Source organism: Rhipicephalus sanguineus, chromosome 1, assembly GCF_013339695.2.
Source record: "Rhipicephalus sanguineus isolate Rsan-2018 chromosome 1, BIME_Rsan_1.4, whole genome shotgun sequence".
NCBI lineage: Eukaryota > Metazoa > Arthropoda > Arachnida > Ixodida > Ixodidae > Rhipicephalus > Rhipicephalus sanguineus.
Window position 1 is genome coordinate 267,706,584 of NC_051176.1, and position 26,334 is coordinate 267,732,917.

General features: G+C 42.1%; 3 protein-coding genes across 3 annotated transcripts in view; 1 reads left to right on the forward strand and 2 right to left on the reverse strand.

Moving 5' to 3' along the window:
• Window positions 1-3,164: 3,164 nt before the first annotated feature.
• Window positions 3,165-10,973, reverse strand: LOC119378922 (uncharacterized). Its single transcript, XM_037648005.2, has 3 exons — window positions 10,285-10,973; window positions 8,094-8,272; window positions 3,165-5,149 (listed from the first exon to the last, which is right to left on the reverse strand). The coding sequence occupies exons 1-3, from the start codon at window positions 10,838-10,840 to the stop codon at window positions 4,868-4,870; spliced, it is 1,017 nt and encodes a 338-aa protein (XP_037503933.1). The 5' UTR covers window positions 10,841-10,973; the 3' UTR covers window positions 3,165-4,867.
• A 262-nt stretch (window positions 10,974-11,235) lies between these two features.
• LOC119378923 (transmembrane protein 41A) lies at window positions 11,236-18,690 on the forward strand. The gene is made up of 5 exons (XM_037648006.2): window positions 11,236-11,684; window positions 11,763-11,919; window positions 12,005-12,166; window positions 14,071-14,209; window positions 18,427-18,690. Exons 1-5 carry the CDS (start codon window positions 11,584-11,586, stop codon window positions 18,591-18,593), a joined length of 726 nt encoding a protein of 241 aa, XP_037503934.1. The 5' UTR covers window positions 11,236-11,583; the 3' UTR covers window positions 18,594-18,690.
• Window positions 18,691-20,441: 1,751 nt separating this feature from the next.
• The window catches only part of LOC119378921 (ubiquitin-like modifier-activating enzyme 5), a 29,391-nt gene continuing 23,498 nt past the window's right edge, over window positions 20,442-26,334 (reverse strand). Inside the window, exons 11-12 of the mRNA XM_037648004.2 lie at window positions 25,400-25,512; window positions 20,442-20,563 (exon numbers count right to left, since the gene is read on the reverse strand). Of these exons, the coding sequence (XP_037503932.1) occupies window positions 20,489-20,563; window positions 25,400-25,512 (188 nt within the window). The 3' untranslated portion in view covers window positions 20,442-20,488. The remainder of the gene's footprint in view (window positions 20,564-25,399; window positions 25,513-26,334) is intronic.

Genomic DNA, 26,334 nt, shown 5'->3' on the forward strand with positions numbered 1-26,334 from the left:
CTCCGACCAGGAGATATGCTTTTACTAATGAGATGACATTTTTAGAAAAGCAAGCAAAAAATTCGAATTGGAACCCTAGCACGTGAGCTCGAAAGGGCAGGGCCTTTTAGGGGGTATTTACCGCAGAGTGATTACAAACTCGGACGTGCTGGCGGAAGGAATTACGAAAAAGCTCTTCTGGATAAAGATCCATGGATAAAGTATATCCGAGGAAAAGTGTCAACGCGTTTCCACCGTTCGCGTGCTCTTCCATAAACTCGAAGCAAGTAAAATTCGATATTGTCCCATATATCTATTGCGAGCGATCCCAGATTTCATTCCGCGATGTCCGGAAACAGAAGTGACAGACATTTTAGCGGCACGCATGTAGTTATTACTGAACATTGCTTTCCTTACGTGCCGTGCGACGCTTGAAACGAGCTATCAGCAGCGTTTCTGGAACAGACGACGTCCGCCGATGAATTGCCGTCGCACTTTCTCGCTACCGATAGGCCTAGACGTCACGAGTTTCTGCGGAGAGCGCGTTTTGCTGTCGAGCCGACTTGTTGAACAGAAGCTGCGTCGGCACCGTGCATGGCATCGTGGCTTACCCGGAACGCACGCGCGAGCGCTATTTATTCAGCGGAATAATTCTTGGTCTGGCAGACTTTATTGGCAGCCCCAAGATCGAGCTGCGCATGCTCTGACGCGCCGGCGAAGCGACTGCCGGTGATAGACGACCCAGAACCCGAGACTTTGGCGCAGTTTGGCGCAATTTTCGTCGATATTATCAGGATGGCGCAGTAAATACAATTTGGCGCACTTTGGCGCAGTTGGCGCAGGAGTGGAATCACTGGGAAAACTCAAACCAAGCCTGTACCAGAGGAATGAATGAAGTTATGCTGCCTTGCTATTAAAACCGAAGCTTAGTGTCCTGTTGTTAGTCAAAGGAGCTAACATGGACATAACCGATGCAGACATTCTTCGATTTGCGTTTTTGCTCTTTTGTTGCATTCTCTCGGGTGTACCTTACAGTGTTTGCCACTCTGTGGTCTTCCTGATTGTGCTGTTATGCCTGCTGTTCCGTACTCCTCGTACTAGTGTAGCATGAAACTGAATAGAAGCCTCGTATAATGTCTGGTCGGCGGCATTGGTAATGCAGTGTTGACTGTGCCACTTCAGAAATGCATTAGAATACACAATACACTGATCTGTGGAGTTAGGGTGCAGCTCAATGGGGATGATTATCTTTATTGGTTTCTTTGAAATGGGTGATGGTCACCTAGCCTGTTAGTTCTAATGAGGTCTTATCAAATCTGTTGCAGTCTAGCATTTCTGGCATTCTCTTACTGATGTTTCTTCATTTAAGCCTCTATTTCTAGTATATAATTGTTGTACCACTATGTACGCCTTTACAACTACAGTTCTATCAGTCTCTTGCCTTTTTTCCCCCACCAAAGTTCTGTAAATGTCTCCTGTTTCATCGCAACCGCTGACCAGTTACACTTCTATCTGCTTTGAATCCCAGAGCCTCTTAGAGGTGGGTGCCTTCCACTGGTCATGCGGGGTGGTAACCTTGGCATTCTATTGCAATGTGTTGAATAGTTTCAGAACTTTACTTGTAGTGGACATGCCTCATCCTGTTGCTACATTTCTTCCGGTAATAGGGAGTTTTCGAACAGGGGCCCCAAAAATAGCGTCGAGGCCACTGCGCATGCGCGAGACCCAAACAGCGTTTGGGTTTTGCATTGGAGACGCTATTTCACAAATTTAGCGGGAGCCCCAAAGCCCGCCCCAAAAGCTTTGGGTCAAACATACATGACGGTGCCCACTGAGGCGATGGCTCTTGCCCCAGACTAGAGTGACCTATAATAGGGGGAGCGTCCAAAGCGCCACAGACCCCATTCGAAAACTCCTAGCTCGTGCTTGACCCAAAGCGAGCACACGCAAAGGGCTTTGGGGCCCCAAAATTATGGGGCCCCTATTCAAAAACTCTAATATTTGTCTTCTGGCATCCAGTTCAGGTCCCTAAATAGCAAAGCACTACTCTTTGTGTTATCAGATTTTGCCATCCAGTCTTTTCTTTTCTGTAATCGTATGCCCTCGTGGTGACCACCACGGGAAATGCGCTGTGCAGGCAAAAAGGATTTTAAGAAGGAAATTTCTTCAAAAATGCGAGGCATTGGTAGCACTGGCAATGTATTACAATAAAATTAGACAACTATATTAGGTTTGTAATTTTTGGGGGGCATATAGCAGTAAACATTCTAAGTGAACAGGTCTGGTGTTGCGTGAACAGGCAAACGAATAGTTCTCACTCGAGTAACGTTGGCACGATGGGCATGCACAGACAGAGGTGAGCAAATGCATTTTGTTTACTCTCACTTTAATGAGCTTCTGAAACATTTGAGGTATGCAGCCTCCTACACGTGCATTAATGGTGTGAGTGGTTTGAAGCCACCATTACACGGTTTTACAGCCCAGACCACCTCTGCTCACCCAGACTTCTGCTGCAGCTTACCAGCAAGATAAGCAGCATGGCGACCATGCTGTGGAGCTAGTGCAGCTGACTAGAGGAAAAACACTCACCTGCTTCTCTCCACGTCCCTGGCACTGAGCAAGGCGCTATCCGTCTCTGCTCACACTTGCATGGTTTACAGCGTACTATGCACAATAGGATCTTACTGCCTCTTATCTTTATACAAAATATAATGCTTATGGCAAATTTTCACCTCGAACGTTCCATAATTGTTACCTTAATAATTAAAGGAGGCAGGGCTTGCAACGTAATCCAGACAGTATCTCAGCTCTGACATGCAAGAAGCACAGCTGGTTGGGGTACGAAGCCAGCATGTGCAGGCAAAAAAGTCTCGTGACGCTAGTTGAGGCAAGGGAGAGAGTCTTCAGTTCAATATTTTAATTTCCTGTACCTATGCTAATTTTTGAGGGAACTTCCAGTGCATAAACGAGATGATGTGACCTGGTGAGAGACCCTTTACAGCAGGAAATGAGATAAACTTTTCCTATCAAATAACAGTATATTGTACTGTAATAACACACACAACAGCTGCACAAGTCCACACATCCTTCTGTCCATATTCTCCACACTGCGTTGCTGGGTTGCTTTCCCTAAAAGTCTAAGTTTCTATCCAGGAGACTCGCCCACCTTTGTATGTTTTGAGGAGCCTTGACAAAAATATGCTCTTCACTTTAATAGGAGACTGCTGCTGCAGCAATCTCGACATTAACAGCTCATTTAGTGCACAATATAGATTTTTTTTAAATGTCGATCAGTCCAAAAATGTGTGCAGCATAGCATTGGGACAAAAAGTGTTGCAGCGATGAGAAGTAGCACTCATGCAATGACGCAAGAAGAAAGACTTGCATAGTTTTCATACTTAGGCAATATAAGGAATGCTGTTGTGTAAGTTTGGCTGGCAACACCTGTAGCCACCGAAGTTTCAGCCAGTAATTACCTATGATGAGTGCTACGTGCAGTATGTATAAGCAGATGTTTGTTACAATTTGTGTGCACAGTCATGGTGAAAACACTGCAACTAATGTCTTTCACTGCACAATTTTACTGCAGAACTTCAGTAATAGACTCATTACAAAATACTGTGTAATATTCAGTTCAATGCAACTAACGTGGACATGGTGTGCACTAAGCAGAATTGCTAATAGGCTCTTTTATAAAAAAAATCAGCAATGTTGTGTTATCCAAAGCTCCTGCTTCCAAGTGGCATCACCCTGTGTTTAACAATGTATTAGTACATAACCAAACAGCTGCTTGTCATACATGCCCTATTAAGGCACACACTGAACGCGGAGCACACAAGCGGGCAAGCGGAGAGAGAGCAAGAGCGCGTGGCTGTTTAGACCGACTGCGTTGCCTTCTGCCCGCTCCACCGCGGGGGGTGGAGCAATCCACTAATCCACAGTGGACGCGTCGCCATTTTGCGGCACTATGCAATACTGCGCACGTGCGTCTCGGGCCCTGATTGGCTGCGGCCAAAGCGGCAAACTTTTCTGCGCGGAGAAAATTGGTCCAGGAGCGATCCGGGCAAGCGGCCGCGGGCTTTCCGCTTTTGCGGATAATCCGCGTCCGCTTTCCGGATCCGCCTCCCCACTTTCCGGATCTGCGCTCGGTGTGAACGTGCCTTTACAATGCATGTCTTCAGCAGTATCTTGGCATGCATAGTAACTTGCAGTCATAACCATTCATTTTATGTAACAGTACCTCAATTGCACCACAGTGGAAAAATATAAAAATGGGTTGGGCTGATTATACAGCCTCTCAGCTGCCAACCCAAAATGACACATTCAATGCTAGAACTGTTGCTGTCCTAGGTCATAACACTAGGAATATGTAGAATACACTTTCAGAGGTTCAGAAAATGAACCAGATTTAAGCTAAAGTACTTTCACTTGGAAGCATGCTGTTAATTAAATATGCAAACTAGAGGGCTGACTAAGATGCATGGTAAGTACGCCTGGATAAATGATATGGTCTATGACGTGGCTGATATGAAACTTAGCAGTTGCTTCTCTTAATATAAATTAAATAGCCTGCCCTGCATTGTCACAAGTGCTAATAGGCAATACTGCTGCAAGCTGCACAGTAGCAAAATTACATGGGAGGCAAGGAATAACATGAAATCTCAAAAGGCTCAGAAAATGCTTAGTTCAATTTAAATAGCACTTATTCATATTCAGTATCCACCAGCAGGTTTGTTAGCCCTTCACACATGTGCAGTGCAAACAAACTATTTTTCACTAGACATTTCCACACTGGTATGAAACACTTATACTGACATTAACAGGTTGCACTTATAACAAGGTGAACAGACTTAACAGTATAGCAGATGCACGAATGTTGCAAAGTAAATCAAGATTGCAGAGCACAGCGATCATTAAGATCTTTGGGTTGCATCTCCTGCATCAGTTGAATCTGCTGCTGCAACAGGTTGTAGACTGGATCATCCTTTGCGTGTGAAAGATCATCATAGCGGCTCCCTACAGTCCACAAGGTTTCCACATCGTAGTGTTTGCGTGCTTCTGCCAAAAATACATGCAACACCACGTTCCCCATGTCGAGCACTTTCCAGTCAGCACTTTCTTCTCCCTCAATAACCAGGTTTGGGTCTGTGCTATCCTTCTTGCGCTTGTACTGCAAACAAAATATAGAGGAGATAGATGTGCGAGTACAGTGAATAAGCCTTGATAATTTTGCAGTACTGTAAGGTTAAACATTGATTTTTCACAGCAAGTTGTGCAAACGATAAAGAAGGCACATTAAACAACTAGGCAGCACAACCAAACCCAGATTTAAATTATTTTCATTTCCCGATTTTAATTGCATTGAAAACCATGTTGTTTTTTCGCTATTTAAAAAAGTAATTTTGCCACGTGGTCTCGATGTAACAAAGTTTTTAGCTATTCCAAGCATATTCTCGGGCCCTCTGAGGCTAGTAGCTTTAGCAGAAATCTAAAGCAAGTCGACCAAGGTAGACTTCACGTGTACATGTCCTTTCGCATGAAACATTTCAGTGGCAGAACCACCATCGTGCACGCGAGTAACGCTGCTCCCCATGTGTCGTGGCCGTGGGGTGCAAGACCGCCCACACATAGGAGCCAAATTCTAACAGAAGCCTTCAAGAAGGTTCGTGGCAACCTGACAAGATTTTCATAACATTGGCTTGGAGTAAAAGTACCAAGTCTCTCAAAACATGTTGTCATGTACTGAAGGTAGTGCAACTGATGTCTAGAGCTGGAAAAGCATATGTCAGCTATGTTTTATTTCAAATGATGGTTTCCTGTGTAGCTAACCTGGAAAGCTACTAGCTAGCTTTTCCAGCAAGCTACTAATGAAATACTATCACCACGAATAATCTGAGAAGCTATGGTGTTTTTTTACAGGTGTTCTTTTACCTCGATCTAACGAAATTCGCAACATGAATATTTTTGTTGCAAGTATGACCTCAATATATTGAGGTTTGACTGTATATGCAACCCTTTAGCAAGTCAATCAGACCAGATATAAAATAAACATGGTACAGCTTTATGAACAATTAGGCAGCGAAACACCAATATCAGCTCTGGGCAGGGCCATACCCAGGAATTTTTTTAGGGGGGTGTTCTTGTGCAGAACAGGTAACTTTGGCCACTGGTGGTCGCTGTGAAGGAGTGCAAGTATTTTAGTGTCATCCGAAATGCATGACAAAATTTCGGAGGGTGTCACAACCTCCTCAACCACCCCTTAGTTAAGGCCCTGGCTATGGCCAATGACAACTTATATTCATGGAACTTCATGGACATGTTTTTGAGCTCCAGAGCATTTCACACAAAGGCAGTCAGAACCAGCAATATGCAGCTGCACAGACTAAAATGTTAATGAGCTCGTTCAGAAATCCGCGAGTAAAAAAACATGACCTTTAGCTTTTTCTTTTCTTTCTTCAAATTTGAAACATTGAAAAACAACCAAAAATCAATCTGGCTGGGATGATTGTATTGGCTTGCATGAAAAGAATAGCTTAAGTAACAAACTGCATTCAGCTTGCTTTAGCATACCTACAAAACTAGATAATTATTAAAGTAACTTCACCTATTCACACACGTGCATCTGAGTTCTGGAAGTAGCTCGTATAATTTCTACCTTAATGCATACAAGAAATGACCACTCGCTCTGTGCAGGAAAATGATTATTAGTAAACGTCTGATGCATGGTAATGAAAGACCTGCATTGGGTTCTTATTTCATTGCATTCACAATGGCTCCTGGGCAACTGCTGATTTCCTTTAGTTGCTCATGTGATGAAGCATTACATGCTTTAACATATGCCACAATCTACAGCAAGAGACTATACTAATCCACTATGTAGAATTTAACAGTGCAACCAGCACGTGTTTATCATACAAAAAGTTAGGTACGCAGATGCAGAAACAAGAGAATGGAAATAAAAAAATTAATTGTAAGGTATTACAAGCAAGAATCACAATATGATTATGAGGCACGTCATTCACCTGCTATGATAACAGGCTGACGTGTTTTGCAGAATGCATTAATAAGTCTGCAGAATGCTGTTCAGGCATTGTGCACAAAGTTCTTTTAGCTGCAGCCGATTTTACATAAAGCATAAAAGCCATTAAGCATAACAGGTAGTTAACTGGAGGATTATCAACTAATCTTTCGTAGTAATGCCATGATTGTAAATGCACTCTGAAATTTGATGACCACACAGTTCCACTCAGACAAGAATGAATAAGTGCACCTTATTGTTTAGGCATGGCATGTAACTATTTCCAGAAGTGCATTTGAAGCCAGCCTTCGATTACCTTACATAAAGATGACATGTCATGCCTAAATAGTCATCTTTTGTGTAGCGCCACACATGTCCCAGATCGACGGGTTCCACCGCCATTCCTAAGCCATGAGCAGATAAATTTTGCATCTACCTTCTATTCTGTCACAATGTGACCTTTCATTTGATAATCATGTTTGCATTGCCCATTTCCTTTCAGCTATGTCCATGTCTGCAAGCCTCCTATTTATGATGAACATCCAACAGCTTTTCAAATCATTCTGGTTCTTCATAGAGTGCTTCTCAGAAACAGATAGCACAAATGGACTTTGCTAGAAATACTATCTACATGGAGACACAAATACTAATAAAAAGGTTCAGCCAGCTTGGGTAGCTGTAGTAATACTTATCAGCCTAGAAACTTTCATGTCATTATCTCCATTCTGTATTTTTGATGTGTCTCCATACCAAGCTTCACTTCCCGATTATAAAAATAAAACGATAGGCATTATTGTTGTTTTTCTTTTGAGTTTTCTTATCTGTTTTCAACCAAAGCTTTGCTGCTTGTCGCAAAATACAAGAAGGATAGACCCCCAGAGAGCTTATCTTTACCACATTCCATCCATGTACTGCACATAAAAACACTTTCCTCTGCCGCTTTTGTACTGCTGCTCCAAGCTGTCATTGGTTAAATTTTATGCCAACAACACTTTCACCTTTTCTTTTTCCTGTTCACACATAGAAATGCATCAGACAGTCTACAAAAACTGTCATTACAATGATCACGGTTTCAAAATGATTACAAGTTTCATACCAATTTTCGTAAAAATTCGGTCACTCCTCGGGCTTGACGTGGTGATATTGCTGTTGCTAAAACCAAGTAGTCTGCATAAGCCATCTCCTTTGGAACTGTGATAACAGCAATGTCAGACAGTTTTTCCTCTCGTAGAATGTCAACCAGCTCTTCAACTTCAAAGACACCTGTTTCACCACCTGTGGATAAAAAAAAATATTTATGGCAGTTTCTATGGCTAAACAAGAGTAAAGAACAGTTGCGTGTGCTCAAAATCTCAGTCGAACATTGACAAAATGTTGGCAGATTTTGTGCCCACATCACTCACGCCAAGTACTCTTCATTGATTAATGCATGAAATATGGCAGGCTGGTACTGTGACAAGATGGCTACAAATACAGTTTGAAATAAAGGAAAAGAAACGGCAGACAGACAATGGTGGCCACTTTAATGTTTTAGCAAACACATTACTATTGAATTAGCACCACATTCCTTGGAGCTAGCATCCAACCATTGTAAAACAACTCCTCGTTTTTTTTTTTCAAGGCCATTCTAAAGATGCCAATAATGCAACTACGTTTGCTCCTTCAGAAATATGTACTTTCTCCCACACAGCAGCCTTGTTTACACAGAACAAGGCAGAAGCAAAGATATCTAGCCCCTTTGACAATGCCGCTTCACGTTTTTTTTCTTCTAAAGGTAGTGCAAGTGTTGAAACACAGACAACCACTAAATCACAAAAAAGATAGGTGCTGTGTTTGAAGGCTAAACTAAACACTGAATCACACAAACACATGGTCATGTTTTACAAGCAGACTGCTCTTAAGCCTAGTTTATTTTTAATAAAAACTGACCCCCCCCCCCCCCCCCGTTCCGAGGCCACTTCGGCCTCTTCTTCAGGGGCAACTGTCCAGCAAGACACCAGGGATAGCGTTTTTAAGCGATCACGTGCTCTCCTCTCTGCCATCGTTTTTTCCACTGTTGCGGTCTTTGTGTTGCCTTCTCCACCGCTGTATTTGAAGGCCGTGCACATATATGCTCATTGGTGCCCCTGATGGTCTTTTGAGGTTTCCAACATCATCTGCATGTGCCACAATTGTAAATATAGTCTTTTTGTGCGGCTAACTTCAATGCCAATGATCCGAGGTTGTCAAAGTTTATACAAATGACCGCTTAAAAATGCTTCCTTTGGTGTCTTGCCGGACAGTCACCAGTAAAGGAGAGGCCAGGTTAACCTCAAATGTTGGCCAGTTTTTACTAAAGCTAAACTTGGCTTGAGAGTCATCCTCTTGTATTGTTTTTACCCAGCCAGACAGAGGTCTGTCGAAGATGTCTACCTTTAAATGTTCACGTTTGCGTGATTTAGTGCTTGTCCACATCTCAAGTGTGCTGCTTTAATAATGATAAAGGCTAACCAATACCTCCCAGACAGTTTGTTTCTTACCTTCAAACGTAATTTCAGAAATAGCACATTCAAGCATTTGAGTGCCCAAAGCGCCGCACCCTGCTTGTGTTTTTTTGTATTTTGTTGTTTTCTGTTTGGCCATTTGCATCCCAGCCAGATTAAAAAAAACAATGCCGTCTGCATTGTCTTTTTTAAAAGACAATGTTGACATCAGCAAACATGAGATTAGATTAATTAGATAAATACTTCACCATGCTTTGCTAATAAAATTCATAATTAGTTACCTTACGTTGCAAGTGAAGCTAGTCAGTGCTTATCTAGCCATGCATAAGAACTTGGGAACATAGGTCGGCAAAATAAATTAAACTCACTCACAAAGTACGTTTCCGCCAAGGGCTTGCCCAAACTTATACTCACCATAATTCTATTCGAATTCAGACTCGCCAATATCCTGCTTAATCCTCACTGTGACGGAACCTGAGGGCAAGTATTAACCTGGTGCGATCCTCTGCATTCCTGCTAAGTGGTCATGATCTGAGCAGTGACTCGCCTCAATTCGGCAGTTACAAGTTACATTAAATGAGGAAATCTGAAATGGTTATCTAGCGACAATCACATATTGACAGATGTGCGCTGCTGTCAATAACGAAACATACGTTGTATACTATCATTAAAAGTTTGACAAATTTCAAGTTCAAAGAGTTCGTGCATTCTGCATCTTTTCAATAAAGCCAGATTACCTTGTAGGCGCTTATCAAGATGCGCTACTTTGATTAGATGTAACTCCGTGATCGGACAGGCACTCACGTTTCAAGTTGAAGCCTTCCAGTGGATCAACTTTGATGTTTTGAGGAATGTAATCCACATCATCAGACATTTGCTCCTCAGCAGAGTCCAGGATTATCGACGAGTCTTCGTCTGCAAATAGCATTTTGGCGTTAGCTCTGGCAGAGTGCAGCAGGCTGCGAACTCGGGGGCCATCTGTTGGGCTTTCTTTTGGCAGGTCTCCCTTCGGTGCGGCAGCAGGCGCAGGACTACTGCCACTGCTACCTCCTTCGGCCGGGCTCGGCTTTGGCGGCACGCATTCGAAATCGCGCCAAATGTCATTCAAAATTGAGCGTGTTTCGTCATCAGGCTCCAGCAGGGGCTTCTTGGATGATTGACTGCTTTCCAATTTTGAGTCCAGGGCGTCGTCTTTCCGCAGAGACGAGTGACGCGCGGAGAAATGACGTCGTAAAGCGGCCTGGTTGACCAGCCGCTGACATAGCTGGTCGCAATGAACATCGGCAACCCGGTAGCCCATTTGTCTCACGCCGAGTCCTCCAACTCTGAAAAGTGTGGTTAGCACCATCTGTGACCCCATCGCGATGTCTGAACTCCTTGGGCCTCGACGGAGCGACGACCGGAGTTTCACTAAGCCCACCTCTCTACTCAGGCAAACGTGAAATGTGCGATACCTGCAGCTGTACCTGCAGCCTTCAGCCACTGCTGTTGCGACGCGGCCGACGAAACCGGAAAAACCTTTCAATAACGGAAGCAAGCGGATCTCCCAAGGTTATCAGTAGGCAAACTTTGCGTCACCCAGATTATGCAATATCGCTCACTGGCTCTGTGACGGTATATCGCTGCTTGTAAAATAATAATTCAAATACTTGAACGAAGTTAGTATATTTAGGATGTTACTTCGATAGAGCTCAATTGTTAAATTCGGCGTATGCGCCAGTAGGAGCTTAGGAGGCGCTAGCAGCGCGCGCGCGGGGAGGAGCAGACCGCGCCGCTATTTCCCCGTCAACTCGTTCGTAGCAGAAAATTTGGCTTTGTCACTGTATTTTTTAAATGGTATTGAACTGTCACAGCCAAGAAAGGCGCCACAAGCGTCGTCAAAGAACAGTATTTGTAGCGCGAAGACGGGAGGTCGCCTTGGTATCCTCAGATTATTATTTCTAGTGCAGACGAATGAGGTTGCTCGGGCGAAAGATTGGTCGCACCACTGTTTCAGTGTACAATATGCTTTAAGTGGTCGTTCTGTGTGACCACCCCGTGTGCATAAAACGCTTCACCGTAGACTGTTGTAAGTTCGCAGCAGGTGCTATGCAACGCGCTTAAATGACTCCTATTCTGCTGCTTCCAGCCTGTGTGGCTATTGGCACAGGGTGGTTATATCTTCTCACTACATTCCTTCCGAGCATCGGCCACGAAGATTATGTGTAAGAGAAAAATATGCTTCCACAGCTATTTGAAACAGGTTACGTGATTGCGTATAATGTGCAAGTATTGTGTTTCAGGGGTCGCCTAAAGTTTCCCAGTAGTCACCAAGAACTGAAAGAATTAGCGGAGCTACTGAGTGCGTACAAAGAGCAACACGCGGCTTATGTTTTTGTGCTATTTTCATCGGCATACTTGTACAAGCAAACGTTTGCCATTCCGGGATCAGTTTTTCTGGTAAATGCATCGCTTTATCATATTCTAAAAGCAGTAATTGGACATGCTTATATTGGAAACTAACACGCTGCCTTGCTTTCTTTAGAATGTCCTGGCTGGTGCACTGTTCGGCGTCTGGAAAAGTTTTTTGTTGACTTGCCTGCTTTCCGGAATAGGCGCATCACAGTGCTATTTGCTGTCCAAATTGTGTGGCCAAAAGTATGTTGTGGCCTACTTTCCCGATAAAGTAAAGCTTTTACAAGACAAGGTATGTATTAACTTATATCTGCTTTCACTACACTAAGCTTAGTGTTTCAAATGAATTCAAACAAAAAATATTGCTCTTATTGATATATATGAGTGTTATAATTTGTGCTGGTAGAATGTTTTGTATGGTTGCATGCTATTTGTGGTGGCACCATTGAACATACTTCACAAACACGGTAAATGATAGCCATGTAAACATTAAGGAGTTTTCGAATAGGGGCCCCAAAACCCTTTGCGGGTGCTCGCTTTGGGTCCAGCAGGAGCTAAGAGTTTTCGAATAGGGTCTGCGGCGCTTTAGACACTCCCCCTATTCGAAGTCACTCTAGTCTTGGCCAAGAGCCGTCGCTTCAGTGGGTGCCGTCAGGTTTGTTTGATGCAAAGCTTTTGGGGCAGACTTTGGGGCTCCCGCTAAATTCGAGAAATAGCGACCCCAACGCAAAACCCAAACGCTGTTTGGATCTTGCGCATGCGCAGTAGCCTCGACGCTATTTCTTTGGGACCCCAAAACGATTGGAGCCCCTATTCGAAAATTCCCTATTTACATGTCCACTTTCATCGTTGTCGTCCTTTTTGTGAAGTGTATTGTTAGCGAAACTTTCAAACAAAATGAGAACATAAAGTAGCAATATGCCAAATTCAGACAGCAAGCAATTGAAATTTATTTAAACTTTATATAAATCTTGTACATTTGTAAGTTGCATGTTCCTAGGTTGTGTGGAGGGCAGGTGTATATGCATTTCATTTCACTTACGAGTGTGGTCCAAACTGGGCTTGCCAGCTGATCCAATAAACATGAACAGTAGATGATTTTCAAGATGATGTAGCAAAGATAAGCAGACGATCTACTAGTTTTAGCAGACATACAGAAAAAAGCTTATCAAAAGTAAAAAAAAAGGGAAGAATGGGCAGTTCAGTCTTGGAACATGATAGTGAAAAGTTTGAGGAATTAAGAATGAATGCTCTTTCGACTATTTTTTTTTACATATATGAATGCCCGAGAGAGGCATCTGCAATATGGCTCATAATGTGCCAGTTTAGAAAGAACTGGAAAATTTGCAAATGATGCACTAGAGTGGGCCAAAGTTATCACTGGAACTACCTGCTCCTCATGGCTGTAATTTTCTCTAATGTTGATAACTTTGTGAGCAAAATATACAAAGAATTTTTCATGCAGTGGTAATGCAATACTCGCAGCACTTTGCTACATATAAAGTTACTCTATCTGTTATCAAGAAGGTAGTGACGGTTTAAACCTTTCTGATGCCACCTATGAAGAACTGTCTGTAAACGTGTCAAATCAATACAACATTATGTCAAGGCACTCACTATTCTATTGCAACAAAAATAAAATATCATAATATGTTCATTTGTACGTGTTATAGTAACTAATCAGAATTACGTTGTAATTAAATATCTGTTTATCCCGAAGTCATTCATGCTCTGTTTTGGCATAAATAGAATGAAATCTCAGGCTAGAAATGAATTGCTAATTTATTTTTAGTTATGTCCATTTTGAGCAAAGAAACATTATACTTTTCTCATGGCTCGCAGGAAGCGGCACATCGAACTACTCGTTGAACGTGGTAGTGTCTTCAACAAATGTGATCATATGAAACAGTACACTGCAAAATGAAGTTAAACGAAGACAAATTTATTATGCGGGAGGTTCACTTCTTCCAAAGCTTGATATATCTTGCTCTTCTTAGCCCCTAGTTGATACAAATAGCAAAAACAAGTGGTGTACACAATTTTGTACATAGCACCTCAAAGGGTCAATGCATTCTTGTGGAAAGCAAGGACTACTGGGCCTTACAAAGTTAAAGAGTTGCAAAATTTCTCAATGTTATACATCTGTGAACTTGCTGTGCATACAAACAAGCTTCCGTTTACATGCTATCCATTCAGGTCAAGGAAAACAGAGATCGCCTCCTGTATTGGCTCCTCTTTTTGCGCTTATTCCCAATGACACCAAACTGGTTTCTCAACATCGCGTCTCCAGTTGTTGGTGTTCCACTGCACCTGTTCTTCATATCAGTTTTCATTGGTAAGCTCCAGTTGCCATATGAAATTGAAAAGCGAAAATGCTACTGATCGGTTCACATACTTAAAGTTCTAGCACCTGAATGTGTGAAATGAAAAGAGACGGGGTGGGCAGGTGAAAGGAAAACAAAGTGGTTGCAGTCTATTTAATTATATGCGCCGTGATAGCAAAAGAAGTGATGCTTTATGTCCCGTGTAGTAAAATTTGCGTCACTGTAATCAGAATTATTTATTGTTGTACGTAATACTTGCACTATGAGTGGCTTAGCGAGTATTCGCACAGCGCTTGTTCTGTGGTGCATATCCGTACCTTTTTCCTTGTTTAGTTGTGCTGTTTCAGCATCTTTTGCACATATTGATCCTGTACGTAAAAGGTGTCGGTCCACCTCCTTTTCACTGAGGCCATGGTAACAGTTGCATGCTGTCATAGCAGCCGGAATGTGGTGATTCTGCAAGCTTATCAGGCAAACAATGGCACAGACTCACCTTACCTGCAAAAATAGGAGTGTGGTGCAAAAATAACCCTCTGCATAAAGAACTGCAGAGTGAGTTTATGCGTCAGTATGTGTTTCTTGTTTATTCGTGCCATATTTCTTATTGCCAACTTATTGTTGCCAATGTGATTGCCAATGTGATTGCCAGCATGATCTTGTTGCCAACGTGATTGCCACTCTATTCTGATTTCACATCAGCACCTATGTCAGTTTATATAGTACTGCAAAACAAAGGTCTCCCAACAATTTCCAATTACCTTTCTTTTACCTCAACTAAACCTATCTGTTAGGAATTGCATGTTTTCTCGTATCGTCACATTTAGTTCTCTGTTGCCTTCAAGTGCACTTGACTATCCTGGGCAACAAGTATTTTACTACAGTAAAACTTCTGTGATATGAATCTCATGGGGTCATTTATTGAATTGAAAACTTGGCACTTGAGTTGTTTTTTTTATTTTTCAATTTTCAGTAATTAAAAAAAATAATAAAATGACTGCCTAATGATAAATACCTACTTCCTACAATCACTAGAGCAACCTGCACAAAATCGCCTTCAAGAGGCGATTTCCGTGTTCCCATTTGTCTAGATGGTAGCTCCTAATCTAACACTTCCTCTTAAAACGTGGCTCCCCTGATCCCTTATACAGAGTTCTATTTTTTTTCTAGCTGCAGCAAATTTTCAAAAATTGGACCATTATTATCGCATTTCAAGTCCCTACATTGGCAGCCTCTAGATACGGAGTAATTTGGACAGTTTTGTGCATATTAACAAAGCTGCATTGATTAACTGTTTAATTATTAATCTTAGGTAGTTTAGGCAAAATAGTACTTTGGTGTTCATGCTCAAAATTATCTAGCTATGTGAAGAAATTTTAATATTTAAAAAATTTGGTGCAGCTAAAAAAATAAATAGCCAATTTAGTAGTAGTGCATTTGTAAGCTAAAAGAACAATGTTAAATAAGCTAACAGAACATGAGATAAATATGACTGCCTGTTTTCAAGTGCAGATTGTATATAAGCAAACATGTAAGCTCATATGTGAAACACACGCCAGTTATAGCATAGGGAAGATTGAACTATGCCAAAGACAGATGGAACGTACTGCGTGTTGAGTTTTGATTCACGTTAGGAAACTTCGAATACTTGCAGTGCACGCAGTTTGACAAGTGAAATTTGCATCAAGTTATATCTTACATGTTTTCCTGTATACAGTGTTGCAATGGGGCAAATTATGAAGAAAAAAAATAATAATAAAGAAATAATATCAGTTAAAGCATGTGTTTAGGATTAAAGCACTTGCAAGCATGTTTTCAACTGGTGGACTCTGCCCACATGCACAGAGCCTACCCGCAGGTAGCCAGCCTCAAATCCATCAATTATGCACTAATTTCAATTGTGCTCTAGTATTTATGGTAAAGGCAAACTCTCAATTCCTTCACTTTTAAATTGTATTGATTGATTGGCTCACACTGTTTCTGCAAAGTTGACAACCAGTCCTGTGCACTTGTAATGGCCTGTGAAAATTGAACCCTTTCTGGTCCGAGGACTTCTGCAAGAATTGAAGGGCTTCACAGGAATATTGTGAAGTAGTACAATACACAGACGACGCACAAAATTTATGTGGACCTACTGTCACAGATAATTGGTTAGTCTTCCCTAAATATATATATATATATATATATAAATAAATAAAAGAAAAAGATGTACACATGCTGTTAGAAGCTAAAATAAGGTCTCGGTGCCACATTTTTGGAGCCCTTCTCCAAGGCATCCTACATATTCTATGTATTGTCAAAATGACATGATTTGTGACTATTGTTTACATTTATGGTTACAACTTCGCAAGTCTGATGCACCATGTGCTCATTGCAATCTCCTGCGTTTGTGATAGGAGGGTTTGGTATGTTGTGGAAAACTACACATGGATTTCCTCATTTCTTGATTAGCTGAAAATAATACAAATTTATTAAACATAAAACAATATTTGTTACGTGTGCATTGCATATCCGTCACAAAGCTTTGGATGCATTACACACATTTCTAGGAGATCTTTATAATGACACACTATTTCCTGTTTTGCAAATGCAGGATAAGTGCTATATTATTGTATTCAAACCTTGTGTAGCCAGTCTGACTGCACTTTCAAAGATGGGGATAAAGCACGGTACACAGAATAACAAATGGTAGCGCTTTGCCTTACTTTGTCCCTGTAATCAAAAGCGCCATGACAGCATGCAATTCCAACTCGCCCAAGTAGCACCACCCTTATGTAGCCACTCTAGTCAGTGTTAACTGTTTTACTCCATGTTTTGAGTAAAAAGTGTTACTTTGATAGCTATTCATAAATTATAGGCAACAAAAATAAGAGAAAGGATAAATATGTAGATGTGAGTACATGCATACATGAATTCGAGCAATTTTGGGGTTTTGATTATGTGCTGGCATTTGAGAAAAGTCCTATAGCACTGAAATACATGTTGCAGGTTGTATAAAATGCCGTGCAAATACACTCTGCTACTGTTGCAATGGGTTTTTGATGAAGCAATAAAGAGGGAACGTTCGGTTCCCAGGCAGCTAGGTGAAAGTCTGGCACTATTGTTTTAGCCTAGGGCAACAGAGAAAGGTTGTTATTAAAACAAACTGTGCTGATCTTTCTTTCTTGGGCCTACAAGTTGTAAAAATGGATGCTAGGCTCACTTGTGCATATAAGTTATCAGAGACTTGATTGTGGTTTCAAGTTCGCGAGCGACTTTTACGTCACCTCTTGGACCACTCTCCCTCTTTGTCCATTGTCATTGAAAGGAAGCGAAAACAAGTCAGCAAGATGGGGAATAAAGATTAGGCTGAGTGTGAAAACCCGTTCTACACCAAGAGCCACGTAGCAGAAAAGGCGTGAGAGGGTGATGCTTGTGAAGAGGTAGAGAGAACAGAGCAGGAAGTGTCGAGTGCACGAGATAGTGAGCAGGACAAGTGCCAAGGGCGTAGATGTAGTTACCCCTCAATTGCGCAGCGATTGCACGTGGACCAGGAAGTTGCAATGAATTCTTATTTTCCTTACACATGCCAATGCACAAGCCATTGCAATGTATTGAAGCGTGCTCTTTATAATGCTCTCAAGTAAATTCTACAAATGCTGTTCGTTTGAAATGTGCTTGAAAGATGCTAATCGCCAGCCATTTTTATTTCTTACAAAGTTTATGTTGCTGCCTACGACACTCCATAGGTTAAATGGCTCGTACAGCTAGTGTTTGAGCTTGTCAGAAAAAAAAATAATGTGCCTTCATCACCACTTGGGCTTCAACATGTTACAATTTATTAATCATATTTGATTGGAGGCAGAAGCAACACTAGCGGTGGACATGGTGTAACCTACAAAATATTGCTAAATGGCTACATGTGTAGAAAGGGACGGGTTTTTGTGTACAGTTCTGCTTAATTTCTGTAAACATTGTTTTGGATGATAAAGTAAATTTTAGATGACTGACACAGGCACCTGTGACTTGTTAGATTTGATGAGCCTACATACTATGCTTGTTTTTCAGTGTGGTGCTTGAGTGCCCTGTGAACCGAGATGTGTTAGGGCGTTAGATTTTTTTTTTTCATCACGTTTTACAACAGTGCAATGACAATTCCCCAGCGTTTTTCTTTTTTTGATAATCTACAGGCATTCAATTTTTCTCAGTGATACCTCACACCTCTATTAATCAAGGCACTTCTCTCTTGCAGGCTTGATGCCTTACAACTTTATATGTGTGCAGACAGGCTGCATACTTTCAGAGTTGAAGTCCATGAATGACATACTCACGTGGACTACAATGGCCAAGATGGCAGCTATTGCGGGAGTTGCACTTTTACCAAGCCTTCTGATGAAAAGAGGTGCCAAGAAAGAGTGATATATATGAACTGACAACTAGACTTAACCTTCTTCATTCAGAATTCATTTTTCTCAAGTTGGTGTTTTGTGCAATCCCATTAAAATATATATGAGTATTTTGTTTCTTGCCTAAATTTATGATGAAGCATAATAGTGAAGTACACACACTACCTTCCATGCTTATAGCAAAAAAGCAACACAGCGTTCAGCACTTATACTATTGAGTCTCATATCACATATTTGAACTAATATTTAGGGGTGTGCGAATATTCAAGTTTCGTATTCGAATCGAATAATTCAATTCGACTTTTGAATAGCTAGTATTTGAAGTTTCATATAATTCGAGAGGACAAATATCTAAAGTAAGGCATGCTGTTGGGCTAGTTGGTTCATTGAATAAACGTGAATAATTGCGTTGAATAAACATGCAGTTTAAACGTATCTTCTTAACAAATATCTAAAACTCGTCAAAGGCCAATGGTGCAACTTCGTTAGCGTGAGGTGGCTAAAACTAACGCTAATGTCGTTACAGTAGGCCTTTCGTTTAAGCTTTCACTGATATCCTGGTTCAAAAGCGAGCGCATGTTATTATAAAGATTGACAGTTCCGCACGTCATGGCTCCAGCAAACAAGGCGAGTGAACAGTCTGGGAGACTGCCGAACTGCTAGCGTAAAGAAATAACCAGTGTACTGAGCTCGGACCTTGTAGTCATGAGGTTCGAAAATACCTCAATGAGCCCCTGATCCCAATAAAGGATGCTTCTTTGAAATACTGATAAGAGCATGAAACTGAACTTTATCCAGGCATCGCGAAAATTGCTTTGCGATACCTTTCCATCCCTGCTACTGAGGTGCCCAGTGAGCGCATGTTTTCAACGGCAGGAAACGCCATAACATCACGGCAAAAGAGCCTGAAGCCAGGGGCGGCGCCAGGATTTTTTTTTCTGGGGGGGGCACTCACGACAAGAGAGTTTCTTCAGAGGCGCAGGGAGGTGGAGAACTTAAGCGTTGTGTTCTAAATACGTTTCCTCATAGGGGGGAGGGGGAAATTTGGGGGGGCTGCTGCCCCTCTGTGCCCCCCTCTGTGCCCCCCACTGGTGCCGCCCCTGCCTGGAGACAGGTCATGTGGAACAGCTTGTGTTTCTGCATGACAATTTGTAGTTTTTCGATAGCAGTCACTCACTGCCTTTTGTGCTCGAGAACATGAGCAGATTTCATTTCTTTGTTCTTTCTTCAACTTTGAATAGAATCTTTTGTATTCGATATTCGATTCGATATTCAATATTTGTGGCCACTATTCGGCACTATTCAATTCGAGATAAAATTTCACGATTTGCACACCCCTACTAATATTTAATCATGCTTACCTTTATATGCATATTGAATAAGTACAACTGATCAGTTTTGCACTGCATTTCATAATACTGCATAGATTCATGTAAGAGTCACACCCCCAATTCGGCAGCCCAAAATTTAGGGGGTGGAATCGGACCAAGAACAATAATGAAGAAGCAAATTCGAAGTGATGTATTCCAAGTCGTAATGTACATTCCCATCAACGAATTTCAAGTAATTGTTGCAAGCTTTAAAGTAACAGGGATCTCTAATGTTGTTGGTGGCAGGTAGGATTACATAATACAGGACTGTGCTGGTGAACTGAGCTCAAGCAACAGTGGCAGCGATAATAACGATGAGTAGTCAATTGTGCGGTGTGCATGAATAAATGTATAAATTACGAAAAGGATAGCGTTCGCTTTTGTCATGGCATACGATCACAGAGGATTATGACATATTTCATGACGATTGCAAAAAAAATGGGACCCTTTGACGAGTCTATCGGAATGCAAGTCTTGCAGATACCTTAAACTTCATGTGCAGCTAATGGAAAAGCTTTTATTTGGAGCATAGCTTCTGTTACAATGATTTCATTTGTGCCATAAGTTCTTCCAATGTCTGTTCACTTTCAGCCGCAACTTCTGTGTCTTCAACCTGATAATGAAAAAGAAAACTCATTAAAGGCTTGAATAAAGTGCTTAATATGTAAAAAAATTAATTAAGCAATGTTACGTGCACCCTGCATCAGTGCCTAATAATGCAAGAGAGCTATGAGACCCACCATGAAAGCATAATAAAGAGGTGTGGCAGTAAACCGATACAAAATTTCGGAGTATAAACTATGAAGCAAGCTCCAATACTAAACCAGTCCTGCTGTAAAACTTATTTTTGTGAGCATTCATGCGGAATCATGACCTACAACATGAAGGTGGTGACTGGAATATGTGTTATCGATACGGATACGTAGTAACGTAATGAACTACAAGTCATAGTCATACTGAACAAGCCAGGAAGCCTCTCTATTCTGATTTCACATCAGCACCTATGTCAATTTATATACTGCAAAACAAAGGTCTCCCAACAATTTCAAATTACCCCTCTTTTGCCTCAACTAAACGTATCTGTTAGAAATTGCATGTTTTCTCGTTTCGGCACACCTAGTTCTCTGTTGCCTTCAAGCACACTTCCCTATCCTGGGCAACAAATATTTTAATACAGTAAAACCTCTGTGATATGAATCTCATGGGGTCACGAAAAATATTTGTATCGCCAGAAAACATTGAAAATTAGTAGGTATGCGACAAAACAAAGCTGACATACATTTTCATTTATTGTTTCTTGGAGCCACAGCAACATCACAGACAGACATGAATGATTACAAGTGAAGATTTTAGACATTAGCGATCATACCAGTACTCATAAATATATGGCGCGTGCGCATGTGTAATAAAGGGAACAAATGTGCTGTGACCCGTGACAGCTTGTAGCCCCTTCCTAATCTTAGTACGTTTTGTCACATGACACCAGAGGTACTGCAGCAAAAGTGACTTAAGGGGACACTAAAGGCAAATAACAATGTCAGAGTGAAAGCTCAAAGCATGACAACATCTAAAACGGCAAGGCAACATTATCAACAGCGATGCCTTACTTACCGAGAAATTAAGCTAAATGTATCACACGATGAGTGCCACGAGCGGGACATTTTGGAAATGATCCCGATGATGTGAGAGAGTCCGACTACAACTAATCACTTATAATCAAACTAGCTGCAATAAAAAAAGAACCTTCCGTGCATCAAGAGATGTAATAAAATGTTGCTTGTTCATTTTTGTTTGATTCATGGAAAAAAGAACCTCTTTAGTGTTGCCATGGGGAACAGCGCGCGTTTCAAAAGTTCCGTTTTCGCCGAACTGCGCTTCGCCCGGCACCCTGTTTCGCTCACGCGGTCACGTCTCAGTGGTAGTTTCGGTATCGCGTACTGCCGCATGTGTTTTGCACGCTCGTGAAAGTCGCTCTGACAGAAAGTTCGACAAAATGCCGCATGCATGTGATGTTGCCGGATGCCTGAATGGTGCACACCGCCAGTGCACGCCGCCGCGCAGTAAAGGCGGGCAACGTGGGGCACGGCAACAGTGACATGAGAAAGACCGCTTTCAGGCGGGTGATTTGAAGTGCACTAACGTGATGCGGACCACTAAGACGTGATTTTATTTCAGAATAAGCACTTCCTTGGCACAAAAGTAGCACTACGAGGTTTCTGGGCCGTTATTTCAACAATCAACGTCGACTTAATATTTGGCTTTAGTGTCCCTTTAAATAGCGCTCATAAATTTTAGAACTGCTGTCCATTGTTACTATTATTTTATTTTCACAGTAGGGTTGCAGCTGTTTTTCGAAAGATCTACAGCACTGCCTGCACAAATTGGGAGAGTTGGCAGGTGTGTGCCATGCGTTGCACGCAACCCCAACAATCATGCATGTTGATGTTGCAAGGCCCAGCTCTTTCGCCAAGCCAGTCCGCTTTCTCATTCAGTCCTTGTCCACCTTTCATAGGATAAACAATAGGGGTGTGCGAATATTCGAAATTTCGAATATTTTTCGAGTAGTATTTGCTATTCGATTCGATTCGCACTGGAATTTTACTATTCGAACTATTCGAACTTCCCAAAAACAAATACAGTCAACGTATGATTGAAAGGGACTCCTTCAGATTTTCAATATGCTTCACCTCATCACACCTCGGTATTGCGGCAAAGCTGCCTTTCAAGCTCCGTTACGGTCGAACTTTGCCAAGAGACAGTCAACATCCGATTAGAAGGGGTCCCTAGATTTTCAATATGCTTCACCTCATCACACCCCGGTATTGCGGCAAAGCTGCCTTTCAAGCTCTGCTACGGTTGCAAATGTATTAACTCAAGAAAACGCTGGTTCCAATATGGAGATGAAAGATGTGGCATAGGTGGGGGCTCAATTAATGCTGTTTTGGATCTGAAATTTGGGTAGGAAGTCCGAAAAATCGGAAGCCAAAACTTTTTAGCATCCAAAATTTCAGATGTTCTTACATATCAACGTCTACGAGGCAGATTTGGAACTCCGGACTTGAAGGGAGCACACCCTTGTCCGCCACATCAGTTGGGCTTCCAGAGAAGTTGAAAGAGGAGAAGAGGCTGAGGAAATGGCATCTTTGCCTATCACATGTAAACTGTTGTCGGCAACACTTTGGTTGCACTAAATCATGTACATAAGCAGAATTTGGCCTCTACATTGCCTCATTCTTGATAAGACAACTATGAAACACCACCCCGCCAGTGCTTCATCAACCTAGTGAAAAGAAAGACTTTCATGTTGCTATCTCATAAGAATATGGTTAGGAATCCTCTCTAACTTTCTTTTTCTGCAATTTCGCTTCAAAGTATTCGAAAAATATTCTATAAATATTCGAGAAATATTCGAAAAATATTCGATTCGATTCGCACTCACACTTCAATATTCGAATTCGCTTCGCACCCAAAATTTTGCTATTCCCACAGATCTAATAAACAACCGTGCTCTAGCACATTGCAAGATAATGGCCCTTGGCCGGGACCACAGAAAAATTCATATTGCCCTGAAATTCGTATCAGCCCTGATCATATCACCGAGGTTTTACTGTATATAGACCACTTGTTTTCTGCTCTTCACATTATGCATGTGAATATGACCTGACCCATTTTAATTCTGTCTCTTATTCAACATTCTTACATTCACATACAACATCCAACAGTAAAGTTGCAACAACTAAAGTGACAGTGAAATATGCCTATGTGAGCTTTTTTTTTCCTTGTTCAATTCTACACATTTTAGAGTTTACATGCTAAATAAGCAAGCAGGTCATTATTTATGCACTAATTACAAAAATACTTAAACATACCTTGCAGTTTAATAAACACAAATATCATTACTGAAACAATCTCTTTTTTCAATCTAGTTGCATGTCATCATAGTGCCGCCTACTTTCTAGCATTTTATTTGTAAATTATGGTGTGTAAATGGCAAGCATTAGCATATACAGATCAGTGGAGCCACTGCAGTATATGCTGTCACTGCAGTGCAACAGCTCCTTCTACTAGCTTTGATAATAATAATAATAATATCTGGGGTTTAACGTCCCAAAACCACCATATGATTATGAGAGACACCGTAGTGGAGGGCTCCGGAAATTTCGACCACCTGGGGTTCTTTAACGTGCACCTAAATCTAAGTACACGGGCCTCAAACATTTTTGCCTCCACCGAAAATGCAGCCGCCGCGGCCGGGATTCGATCCCGCGACCTTCGGGTCAGCAGTCGAGTGCCATAACCACTAGACCACCGTGGCGGGGCCTACTAGCTTTGAGACCTGATGCCAACAAAAAGGCTCCTTACAAATTGGTGGGTAAAGAATGATGGTAAGTATTCATGTTAAAGAGACAGGGTGTGCAAACATGGACACAAAAGAGAAAAGTCAAGACACCACAAACGCCGTCTTGACTTCTCTCTTGTGTCCGTGTTTTCATGCCCTGTCTCTTTAACATGAATACTTGCCAACTAGCTCAGCTCTCTGTTATTTTAAAAAGAATGATGCGTACCACTTCTGAAGCTAAGCTGCATGTCAAACATTGCCGATTGTGTATGCATACCGTAAAATGCCGAGCAAGCGCCCCCCTCCCTTTTTCGGGAGATCTGAAATAAGCGCCAATAACCGAGCAAGCGCCCCCCGTCCCCCTCCTCCCCTGCGGCCACTTTTCTTTCTTTCAAGACGAGCATGGCTTGTGTAAAAAGAACCATAAGAATGAGTACACTGAATGCGTATCTAATGTTGTTTATGAAATTCCGTTGTCATGTGGCCGGTCGTATATTGGTGAAACCAATATACGACCGAATTTCGAATTTCATTAGAAACATGGATGGGCATTTTTTTATTTTTAGTGGCTCTCCCGCCGCCATCTTGAATTTCGGTCCGGGACCGAGCAAGCGCCCCATCCCAAATCTGGTCGGATTATCCTTCACCGTAGGGGGGGGGGCGCTTGCTCGGCATTTTACGGTAGTTCACTTTTTTTTTTAATGAGAAAGCGAGCTGCAATAATGAAGGCCCTGTTTGAGCTGCAAACACAAATCATATGCCATAATCTATGTATAGGAGCTACCACTAAAAATATCATAGTGCTACCAGTCATCAACTAACATAAGTACTATGAAAGTTACCCAGTTGCAAAAGTGATTAGGCTGCAGTAACTTTAGCATTCACATTATACGATAGCCAAGCCTTGATGACCAGAAAGATAGATATCAGGTGTTTTGGAAATCACTCTGGAAATGGCCAGCAGTCAAGATAAACTTAGAAGTAGCCAATGCTTATCCTTACTCAGACGCGTACACAGAGACATGCCTCGCTCCCAACATCCTGCTCGTACCCCCCTCCCCCTCTTAAAAGCGAAAAAAAATTTTCCCCTGGATATAGACAGTATTGTACCTTTTGTGGCCCGGGAACAGTGTAGGCTAGCTGAATTCCAGGTGCAAGACCGGGCACTGTATTCTTGGCACAGCTTTCTTCATCTGCTGGCGTCTCTGACACTAAGCAGATACCTGTGCAAAAAAGAACTTTTATTTAACAATATCGTGCACGTTTTAGTTTCAGTTGGCTGGATAGGGAGTGCTTATATTAAAATAGAGAAAAAAATGGGTGAGAATCAAAGCACATGAGCATAAAGCACGTGCCTTCACTACGGTACAATAATAAACAAAAATGATACATCTCACCAGTGCCTCCTCTATAACTTTCAGTGCCTGGTAGAACACCCTCCCGCGGCCGTCGGCGCTTGCGTTTCCCCCGCTCGCCGCGACTGCGTGGTGGCGCTGTGCAAACAGGGTCGGTAGGGTGCCTCGATGCGAGCGCCCACAAAACGCGCATCAAGGCACCCTAGGGTCGGGCGCTAAGCCGGTAGTGCTGGTGCGGGCGCGGCCTAGAGCGCTTGTTTGCTTTGCTCTGCCTTGACACGTGCGGTTGGGTTTAGCGAGTTGAATGCGATGGAAGATTTTTTGATCCTTTGTCGTGACCACGTAGCTTGCATGAATTGCGATGTCGTACTGCTGCGTGCCGCTGTGCAAGTCGGACGAAAAAAAGAAAGTGCCTGGACTGTATCCATCTGACCAGCTCCTTTTTGTCTTTGATACTTTGCGAGCTTTTGCAGACGGTGCGCTCAAAGGCAACCCAACTTTGGCAAAGCCATTCAGTACCTTGACAAAGTACACAGTTCCAGCCATCTGTGCATCAAGGCTCCTTAAATGCCACAGTGATAACAGCTATGACCACAGGGTGCGACACGTGAACCTCATATGTATTTACTTCCTCAAGCCACTCCTCTCGAACTATGCGTTTAAAGGGACACTAAAGAGAAACAATGAATC